The 11,191-nt window shown below is 38.2% G+C and overlaps 1 protein-coding gene across 1 annotated transcript; it reads left to right on the top strand.

Moving 5' to 3' along the window:
• The first annotated feature begins 2,878 nt into the window (after positions 1 to 2,878).
• LOC133732440 (serine/threonine-protein kinase Nek5) lies at positions 2,879 to 8,800 on the top strand. Its single transcript, XM_062159988.1, has 14 exons — positions 2,879 to 3,303; positions 3,411 to 3,477; positions 3,579 to 3,644; positions 3,765 to 3,811; positions 3,919 to 3,964; positions 4,073 to 4,153; positions 4,240 to 4,282; positions 4,390 to 4,439; positions 5,030 to 5,111; positions 5,193 to 5,242; positions 5,678 to 5,751; positions 6,091 to 6,142; positions 6,219 to 6,842; positions 6,923 to 8,800. Exons 1-14 carry the CDS (start codon positions 3,206 to 3,208, stop codon positions 8,402 to 8,404), a joined length of 2,862 nt encoding a protein of 953 aa, XP_062015972.1. The 5' UTR covers positions 2,879 to 3,205; the 3' UTR covers positions 8,405 to 8,800.
• Positions 8,801 to 11,191: the final 2,391 nt, after the last annotated feature.

Genomic DNA, 11,191 nt, shown 5'->3' on the forward strand with positions numbered 1-11,191 from the left:
TCTATTTATAGGCTACCATGCCAACTACTTTGGCATTAAACAAATGAAAGTGGAGCACTAATTGGAGATAAGGGAGGTGGAGGTGTAGGTGGAGCACTAATAGGAATGATGAATTTGGGAGATAAGGGAGGTGGAGATGGAGGTGGAGCACTAATAGGAATGATGAATTTGGGAGATAAGAAAGCACTTTCGGCTCCTTTATTCCTCCATGTATATCTCCATCAGAAATTCAGATTCTGGCCATGATGTCTTCATAAAAAATGTTCCCCTATGAATCTAGATCATGCTGGCCAAATTTCAGAGCTTTCGTCCATGTGGTTGGGCCGGAAATGCTGCTGGACCTCTTATAGGTCCAATTTTCCAGTTTTGCTTCTGCAGAGAATTGGACGGATTGTTTGAAGGCCTTCAACTCAAAACTAGCTCTGGGACTCTTCATAAGAAATGATCCTTGGGCTGTCTAGAATGGATCTGCAGAGTTTCAGCTCATTTAGAGTTTATTTGGTCAGGCGGCCGCTCCTTCTGTTTAGCTCGATTTCTGCTAGCCGAAGTAGGAAAATGTGCTAAAGTTGACTTTTCATGTTTCCATGCTTCCATGCTTTCATAGTAGGCTTTATTTAGCCTCTAAATATATATTTCGAACTTGTCGACAATATATAGCTTGAGCCACTGACATTGGCTCAATTTCTCCAAGACACGCCTTGTCAGGCCAAAATGTTCATTTTGGGTCCAAACAATTTGATCAATCATCACTAGTCATAGACTACTTGGCCGGGTATATGTGTTCTTGATCCATCTAAATCTTTTTTCCAGAGACCCTTTCATCTTCTCCTCAACTATATGCCCAACAACCTTCTTCTTCCTCTGCATCTCCTAGTCAGTTAAGCTCCAGATGTTTGATATGGATGAACTGCTCTTCCCATTCTTGATCTTCACAGCTTTAACAACCTTCTTATTTATTTATGGATTAGCTTGAATACCTAAAAACTACCTTTCATTCCGACAGTACTTTTGTTGATAAGATTATAAGAGTAATTTATTGAGAAGTTTAATGAGAATAGATAACACCAAAAGCTATAAGATGATCTCTCTCAAAAATCTCTTGTCAAAGTACTTGTTCATCAAGTTAGAGTTTATGACAACCAACTCTCACGTGAAATACATTTTGAGACTCGACGAGCATCTATGTGCGTAACATTGAGATCACGATATATACAAGTATGATATTAACCAAATTGCATGTAACTAGAACTTAAGGATTCAAAGTTCTATAATGTACAATGGACAAACTTTTCTCTCAAAAACCCTAGAGGCGCAGCTGGTCCTCCAAAAAGATTGTATGCCCGGTCCGATGGTACGCCCTCATAGTGGCGTTGTCAAACGGATTAGAAGGGACTTTGTGTCTGATGGTGAATGGTCTGGTACTAGGGATTCCCGGAGTAAGCCCAGTCTGGGTGAAGATGGCGTGGTGATGTTGTCCCTAACCAGATCGTTTGAAGGTGATGTTTAGCGGTGACGGCTTGCTGGTAGGAGGGTGGTGGCTTTCCGTCGTGATCTAGGGGAAGATCCAATATCGGTGATACAAAATATAGATAGGGTTGATGGGGCACAATTTTGGTTGTCTGGATTTAGGAGTGCAAGATCCGATCTGACTCGTTCTGGCTCCCGTCTGATTCATGCAGACTCCAAGCTGGGTTGGACGGTGATGTGGGGAGCGTTTGGCGTGAGGGGACCACTTATCAGTCTGCTCTACCTTAGATCAGAGTTGGGAAGCTGGTGGTGGTGGCCTGGCGAGGAAGTTGGAGACGCTACCAGTGGTGGGCTGGCAAGGGAGGTGCATGCGAGATGCGAGTGGCGCTGCTGCTGCTGCTGCAATCTTTCACTTGGGCTTGGTAGTGTTTGGTCCTTGGCTTTGGCTCTAGGCCCATGTTATTTTAGTTTTTCTCTTATGTTTTATTGTTATTTACTTATAGTTAGATGTGGCTTTATGCCGGCAATAAGTTCCTACAACCTTTTGGTAGGGCGACATGGGATTTGTCCCGGTATGCACACTTAGTGTGCCTTGTCTGGCCTAGCGAGGCAGCGAGCTGTTTGTTTGATCAAATGGACGCAACCTCCTATTGGTAGGATGAAACCGAGGGTCGTCAGATTTGTCTCCGTGCAGTAACATAATGGGAAAACTGTGCTGTTTGTGATGATGCTTCTTTATGATAGAGTTATCTTTCCGGTATGTCACCGCTATGTCAAAGCAAATAGAGTAGCTATTCGTGCACTCTTTGCTAATTAGTGCTTGGTACAATGAATAGATTTAGTAGAGACTATGATATTATTTTAGAATGTTATTTCGATGCTTATTGTTATTTGGGGTTCAGACACTATGTCCCCCCTGTATTCTGCTGTTTCATTAAGGCAGCCACACCAGCTCCTTTTTTTTTTTTTTTTTTAAAAGAAGAACTTAACGATTGGAATACTGTCTTGAATTTGTTCACGAACAAAATGTAGATGTCACTAAATGAAAGACACAGTTGTAATTATGCATCTGTCAACACTAAGTAGGAAGCCAAACGAGCGATTATTACTTGTATCTGAAATATATTATTGAAAGCGAAATGATACCCCACCCTACAAACACTAGAGAGAAAAAGCAACATAAAAAAAATTTAACCTGTCTAGAGGTTGGGGTAGTTTACCGTTCCATAATTAGCGTTACAAATCTAATGATTACCAACTACATTACTTGCAAATCCTCCGATAACAGGCCCCCCCCACCTGCGGATCGTTTTTAATTTCGGGGAAAACAAGTGGGCGTATCCAAATGAAGAGATATTAAACCGCCCTTTTAAAAATAGAAGAAAATGTACAAAACTTAATTAGTGGACAGCTACCTGTGTCGGCGTACAGGGCAGCATACCCACTCTCTTCAGAACACCCCAACCTGAGAGAGAGAGAGAGAGTATAGAGCTTTACTTGGAGATACAGTTTGGTTGCTTCGGCTCAATGATTAATCCGCTAACCACATTGGGCTGAGCGCGCATTAGTTGCAATGAGACCAGGAGGAGGAGGACCAGTGTGGTGGTTGGCGATCCAGGGATGAGAATTCAAAGCTGAGTCCATTGATTAGGCTTGTGGAAATGGCGTGAGCTGGAGTCAATGCTATTGAAATAGGAGACATTGCTGTGATTGATTTGGATCGAGAGAGAGGAAAGGGATGGAGTCTAGGATGGATCAGTATGAGCTGATGGAGCAGATCGGCCGGGGAGCTTTCGGAGCCGCGATTTTGGTTCATCATAAGGCTGAGAAGAAGAAGTGAGGATTGAATATGTTGAATCTGTGTAATGCACAGGGTTTATTTTGTTTTTTTTTTTTTAAGCTAATTTGTTTTTTTTTTTTTTTTTGGTTTCAATTTGGTTCAGGTATGTGTTGAAGAAGATCCGGCTTGCGAGACAGACGGAACGGTGCCGGAGATCTGCTCATCAAGAGGTAGGTCTCGAGTTTTAATACTTCAGGATATAGTTTAATTGCTATTTGGTGTAGATTTAGTTGTGTAGTTATGTTGGTTGATGTGTGTTTGGGAATTGTAGATGGCTCTTATTGCGCGGATTCAGCACCCGTACATTGTGGAATTTAAGGAAGCCTGGGTTGAGAAGGTGAGGCACTCTTGTTTATGTGTGTATGTGGATGCGTATAAATCAGATTTGTATCTTATTGGTTGGCTTTTAGATTTTTCGTGTTTGTCCTGAAATAGAAGTATTGGATTCGTAATGTAGGGTTGCTATGTTTGCATTGTCACTGGATACTGTGAAGGTGGAGATATGTGAGTTGTTCACAGTTGTTACAAACCTTGTTATTTGGTCTGGATTCTTGTAATGTTGCATTTATACCCTTGGTTTTCACACTGTTTGTCATGTATAAACTTTGCAGGGCTGAGTTGATGAAGAAATCCAATGGGGTTTATTTTCCTGAGGAGGTATACTCATTTCTCTATTCAAACAAGACCACGTTTTCTGATCTGACAAGATAAGTTCATAATTTAACTTATGTGTTGCTCCTGTTGTGACTGTGCTACGTTGCTCAGAAACTATGCAGGTGGTTCACGCAGCTGCTCTTGGCAGTTGAATACCTGCATTCAAATTATGTTCTACATCGTGATCTAAAAGTATGTTTACCACTGCTACCACTTTCCATCTGAATTCCTATTGCATTTTACAGTTTTTAAGATCAATCTGCTGGTCTTTTTCGCAGTGTTCCAATATATTTCTTACTAAGGATCATGATGTTCGTCTTGGTGAGTTGAAGATGGATTTGAAAATGGTTTAGGAAATGATCTAAATTGTCATTACACTGATTTTTTCATCAACTATGTCTTTACCTTCTGTTTTGTTTTGTATATAGGGGATTTTGGTCTTGCTAAAACTTTAAAGGCAGATGACTTGGCTTCTTCGGTATGTACATATGGAGATTACTTCTGTTCTGTGTTTTATTGTTAACAACTTTTCGTCGGTATAACATATACTTGTTATGAGATATTCTCATACCTATGAAATGCGATAAGCACTTAATGTGCTTATTGTTATTGTTTATGAGGTCGCATATCCTTCATTGCTATCATTCTTTACTGCTACTGAGGTGCAATCTAGAAATAAATGACCCTGATATGTATATATATCCATTTAGTAATCATATTCTCATACTGACATGTTTCGTATAGAGCTACCTTTTTTTTTTTCTTTTACAACTCTCCATGCTTACAAAAAGTCAGTAGTTAAGTTGATAAGTATCTGGATATTCTATATATTAACTTTTTCCTGAATTAATTCCTTTCACATTCTAGCGTATGCCGTTTAGATTTAATAAACTGAGTAAATAGATGTTAGAAAACCATATTGAGGGGTCAAACTTGAAGCTTTTACATTTATATATGAAGGAAACAACTTGGTTCTTATTCTGGAAAAGTTGAGCTATTTATACTTGATGGAAATAGTGACATTGCTGCTATTATGGAATTGATTGTTTTCCTATATTTTTGTGGCAGGTTGTAGGAACCCCCAATTACATGTGTCCTGAACTGCTTGCTGATATTCCTTATGGCTTCAAATCTGATATCTGGTCTTTAGGTATGATATCTTAGATGTGTCTTGTTGTCTTTGCTGTATATTGTATTTTTTGTGTGGCTGACATGGTTGATTGTTGATCAGGCTGCTGCATATATGAGATGGCTGCTTATCGACCTGCTTTCAAAGCTTTTGTAAGATTTTTTTTTTTTATATCTCTCTTGGTATTGATTCTATAAATCCAATATGATTTTTATAGGAATTCTAAATGGTAGAATTAACATTTTCTTTCCTTCCTTTTTACACCGGAACAAGTAAATAACATCTTCACGACTTGAACTCTTATTACTCTTAAGAAGCTAAAGTAGAGAAGAAAAGATCTCATAGTGTTTTCTCAAAAATGGTTTTATAGAAATTCTAATCTTTATCCAGTAATCAGGTATCATGTGATTACTTTTGCAATAATATTCCATATATGTATTTTTACTGGCCATGCAATATATTCTTAATTCTAGTCCAATTAGGAAAAATAATGAACTAAAATAGTATTTTCTGACATGTGAGTAGTCCAAGAGGGTGAATTGCTGCTGATTTACATTCCTTGACGTTTCATTTACATCTGGTTTCAGGATATGGCAGGTTTGATAAGCAAGATCAATCGTTCCTCTATAGGTCCTTTGCCTTCCTGCTATTCCCCGTCCTTGTAAGTTTCCGCTGCCTATTGTTAACTTTTACTTTTTTCCGAATTCGGAGATAGCAACTGTATCAGGTGTTATGTCAGTATTTTCAATTCTTTTACCTGGAGCTTTCATTGTAACTTGGTATTTCTCTGCGTTACTGCTATAAATCATACATGAACATAAAACAGACACACACATTTTTATGCATTGGTAAGTATAGGTACATCACATTTTGAAAGGATATACATAAATCCAATGCTAATATGTGTATCTGCCGGTAAAATTTGATTTCCACTGTTATTTTTCTTCAATATAATTACCACTTTAGCACAATAGTCACCTGTTGGACGTTATGCATGCAGGAAAACACTAATCAAAGGCATGCTGAGAAAAAATCCTGAGCATCGGCCAAGTGTAAGCCTCTCTCTGCGATACTCAGCATCAAAATTGACAATTCTGAGCCTAATGATTATAACTTGTTCTCTGTCAGGCAACCGAGGTTTTGAAGCACCCTTATTTGCAGCCTTATGTTGAGCAATATCGTCCATCCTTTATTACTCGAACAGCAATCTCCCCAGATAAGCCTATATCTGCAGCCCGTGAATCTCGGAGACACATGGCAGAAAGCCAAAACAGTAATGGTTCAAGCAGTGATAAAGATAGTTTGCGTTCAATTGAGAAACACATCCCCGAAATGGAGTCAAACTGTGATAATAGAACTAATGAGACATACTTGGTATCCCTTGATGATGATGAGGGCTCTGAGCACGGCCCGAATGTTTGCACTGTCAGAATGGAAGAACAAGAGTCTATGAGACCTTCACATTCTGAACAGAAATCTAATGTTGAATTGCGGCATCCAAAAACCATTAGGAATATAATGATTGCTTTGAAAGAAGGAAAAGTTAGGGAAAGTTCACCGATGAGAAGTAATCGTGCAAAGGTTGGTGCCCCCACCCAAAGAACTAACGTGGAAGCAGTGTCCAAAATACCCAGGCTGACTGCTTTGCCTTCTGGTATCAAGTTTAGTCCTGATACACCACTTGTTGTGCCATCAAAGGCAGCCCCTGATTCTGCAAAACGGGCACAGGGATCCCATCCTTTAAAGTATCAGGTAATAATAAGGTATATAGTGTTATTTTTAGTTTAACACACGGATTAAACTGATCAGTGATGTATTGTGGTCATTTACAGCTACCTGTTATTGAATCTTCTCCAAAACCTAAACCCAGAAACGATGGTACTCCTCCCTTGGTTCCTGTGAAACAAGTTATTGAAGATGGACTTCCTAAGGCTAGGCAAAAAACTCCTCCTACAATGATTAGACGCCCTTCCTTTCCTGGACGGATGAAGCAAGTAGGGGTTGATGCTCCAAATGCAGTGAGCACTGCTCCTAGGTTAGGTCCAAGAGAGATATCTCAGGAGCCTGAAAAGAATCCTCCTCAAGTGCCCAATGGCTGCCAAATAAACTTATCTAGAGAGGTAATGGAAGAGCCTCGAAGAGATCAAGAAAGAGGTTCAAAAGTAATGCAAACTGACAGCAGCAATTCTGTCTCCTCTTCTGTGTCTATTCAAGCATTTGAGATTTGTGATGATGCAACGACTCCTTTTATTGACATGACAGAGCAGATGCTTCCTGATATTGGTACTGTTATCCGACCTGAGAGTACAGAATCTCGATCAAGCAGCTCCACTGCTACTCATTGTCATCCAGTGGTGTCTGAAACTGTGGAAAACCCTGGGAATGATAATAAATCTGAATGCTTAGCTGAAACATCTGAGGCTAATCTAGTTCTTCACCTTAAAGCAGCTGATGATAAACAAATCAGTTCAGCTGTCACTCTTGATCCCCCAGTCACAGTTTCTGAAGAAAGACTTATTTGTAGAGATCACACCCCTGTAAGCAGGCCATGTAGTACCCCTGAAACAGTGGTCCAATCAAAACCTACATCTACATCTAGTGGTCATGACAAGTTTATGGTGAGGGAACTTCTATCCCCAGCAACAGACACTACCCTTTCCACTGCTTCTCCCAACCAGAAAGGTTTTCATGCAGAGAAAGGCACCATTTTGCAAAATCCAACAATTGAAATGCCAGCTGCTGCACATCTTCCTCCAGCTTTTGATGATGTTATACATGTCATACGCCATAGTAGTTTCCGTGTTGGGAGTGACCAGCCTGTAATTGAATCTGTGGAGATGGGGGTTCAGAATATGGATGTTGGTAAGCTGATAAATGTAGTAAGGGATGAAATGGAGATGCGAAATGCGAATTCCCCAATGGCTCTTAAATCATCAACTTGCTCTGAAACAGTAAGCCCGAAATCAACTAATTCTGAAAACATTGGTGCCAAAGAAACTGAGATGACAAATCCTGTTCCTTCAGCTCAGCACAAATGTGACTCCGCAGAGGCAACAAAGCCTGGTCCTCCAATCACTGAAGAAGAAGCACCAGAAAAGGAGATCTTGGATGTCAAGTCTTTTAGACAGAGGGCAGAGGCTCTTGAAGGACTGCTAGAATTATCAGCAGATTTGCTGCAGAATAATAGATTAGAGGAGCTTGCAGTTGTTTTAAATCCTTTTGGGAAAGATAAAGTCTCTCCAAGAGAGACTGCTATCTGGTTAGCAAAGAGTCTTAAAGGTATGAGGATTGAGGAGGGCGGACGGAGTTCATGAAGCATCACATCTATTGTAAGCTTTCACTTCTTGATATTACTAGATATTGCAACTCCAGTCTCAGTTTTTGCCATGCCTTTTAACAATTCAAATCCCGTTTGAATTCAAAAGAAAACAGCCAGGTGTTGAGTTCCTTCTATTCATTTTGTAATTCTTTGAATGCATTCTTGGAATGCATCCGGTTGTTGTACATAGTGACAGTACGTATTATAGCATTGTCTTCTGGCCAAATGTATGATATGCTGTAGCTTGCAGTCAATGTTAGTAATGCTAAACTTGCTGACAGCTTTGTTCTTCTTCCAAATAAGATTCCATAGATAATATCTGCACAGATGGAAAACTATGCTGTACATTTGACATGGCAGGTTAATGTTTATTTTGTTTTTATGAACCTTATTGGTTAGTGTTTCAGCAAGGATTTAATATTCTATTGTCGATTTACTTTTCGTCGATGGACAACTCTTCATGCTTGTCTAGCAAGAAGCAACTTACATAAAGCTTGAGAGAATTTTATATGTATATATCGCGATCTCTTTACATGGAAAGAAGTCAAGCCAGTTGGAAGTTTACCTTGGAACCTCCATCGCACACTTCGATTCAGTGTTCCGACTCCGATTTTGGCAGCAAATCACTATAAGATCCCACTCTGTCCATGATGGGGACGGTTTCTAGAACACAGGCCTAAAACTAATGGCATATGTCACTAAAAACCAGAATACAAACATTATAAGCTGTTGTAAAAGGGGCTATGTTTTCATTATAACATCAAAAATCTCTTTTATAAAGATGTTAAACGCTTACTTTTTTTTTTTTTGAGTAAAACCCACAAAGCTTTATTGAATTTGGGGTAAATGATTACAATCAAACTCTAAAGCATCTAGAATAATTGCTGGAGCTCGATCAATCCATACCTGATTGGTAATAGAGTGGAATTAAAATAACGGAAAGTAAGAAATGGAAATATAACTAAAAAAATATCAAATTTATCTGATTAATAATAAAAATACTGCTGAATCTATGGAATTACAAACAAATATATGAGAAAGAAATTAGTATTCATTTGATGCCACGAATATTGCTACCTTGACTTTGGCTGTTATTAAAGTCACTTAATTGATCCCCTTATGATCCTACATCAGTTCATAATTTGATCTCACTGATCAGTCTGTTGTTCACCGTAGTTGGTAGACTATGTAGTTGAGGATTTTATTTTGTAATTGTATTTTACTCGGAAAAAGTTCTACATATGGAGAATTTCTTTACAACAGTAGACCAACATCCTACAGTCGTAGACTAGCTCAATGTCAGACTAACTAAGCTTGTCTACTAATGAATTGAGTTAGTCTATCTATATATCAAGCTAGTTTATTTAATGTATTGATATGTTAATCTGTATACTATTATTAAGAGAAGAGAGCTTGTCAACCAAAACAGAAATATTTTACTAAATTATCCCTCAAATATTAAAAAACCTTTGAACTGAAATATTTGAGAAGGACAAAAAGGCCAATTCACAAAATAAAAGAAAATATAAAGAAATTTAACAAAAAAATAAAAATAAAAACAAAAAAGGTGGAGCAGTTTTCTCCACATTTTGTGAAATACTGCCTAAGTAGTTATCCACACCCATAAAGTGTGTTTGGCATCTGGTGTAATGTAAGAGAACTCATACATTTCAAATGAAATAAAACACTTCGACCTTATCGTTTCTTGATGCGACCTTATTGTTTCTTGATGCGAAACCTTCATCAACATTGCACCTGCTTCTTAAGAGCTCCAACTTATATTATGGAGTTTTGAGAATTTCCCTAGTCATTTGCTCACCAATTGTCTCTTTCTCAGACCAAAGAAAAAAAAAGAAAAGGTCTCCTTCATTTGAGGGTATTTGCCATAATACTCCATTTTTTTGAAAAACAAGGAGTAAATAGTCCATTTTTAAGGGCTCTGGGTCAACTTGTTGTGATCTCTTTACATAGAAAGAAGTCTAGCCAATTGCAGAATTTTACCTTGGAGCCTCAATCGCACACTTTGATTCAGTGTTCAACTCCGATTCCACCAGCAAATCTATAAATATAAGATCCCACTTTGTCCATAATTTGATATCGGTGTTCATAGTTGGCAGAATTTGTAGCTGAGGCTTTATTTTATAATTGTATTTTATTCAGGATAAATTATACGTTACATCAACTCATCGATACATTAAATATGGACAATTTCTCTATAGTAGCAGACCCGTTTTTCTATAGTTATAGACTAACTTCTCTTGTCTACCAATGAATGGAGCTAGTTCACCTCTGTATCAAGCTGTTCTTAATGTGAAAAAAATATTAATATTAGGCGTTTCTTTCAATCCGAAAATAATAAAATAAAACACTTAACTTTTGTTGTTTCTTAATGTGAAAAAAACTAATATTCAATCTGAAAAATAATAAAATAAAACACTTAATTTTTGTTGTTTCTTAATGTGAAACCTTCATCTCCAAGGCACCAACTCTTTGAGAGCTCCGAAACAAAGTTAGTTTTGTCACCGACAAAAAGAAAAAAAATAGTTATTGAGAATTTTCCTAGTCATTTGCACACCAATTGTCCCTTTCCCATACCAAAGAAAAAACGTCTCTTTCATTTGGAAGGTATTTGCCATAAATACTCCATTTGTTCAAAAAAAAAAAAAAACAAGGACTAAATAGTCCATTGTCAAGGACTAAGGTCAAATTTGTTGAAACGCACAAGACTTTTGTCCTGATTGCTAAATAGGCCCTTTTAGCTGGAAGATTCCACATACTACGC

The sequence above is a fragment of the Rosa rugosa genome, chromosome 2, assembly GCF_958449725.1.
Source record: "Rosa rugosa chromosome 2, drRosRugo1.1, whole genome shotgun sequence".
NCBI lineage: Eukaryota > Viridiplantae > Streptophyta > Magnoliopsida > Rosales > Rosaceae > Rosa > Rosa rugosa.

Bases quoted from the DNA above. Each gene is read 5' to 3' on its own strand.
- LOC133732440 (XM_062159988.1), top strand. From the start codon at position 3,206: ATGGAGTCTAGGATGGATCAGTATGAGCTGATGGAGCAGATCGGCCGG. The intron at 4,440-5,029 runs GTATGTACATAT...TTTTTGTGGCAG, and splicing joins CAGATGACTTGGCTTCTTCG to GTTGTAGGAACCCCCAATTA. The intron at 5,243-5,677 runs GTAAGATTTTTT...ATCTGGTTTCAG, and splicing joins GACCTGCTTTCAAAGCTTTT to GATATGGCAGGTTTGATAAG.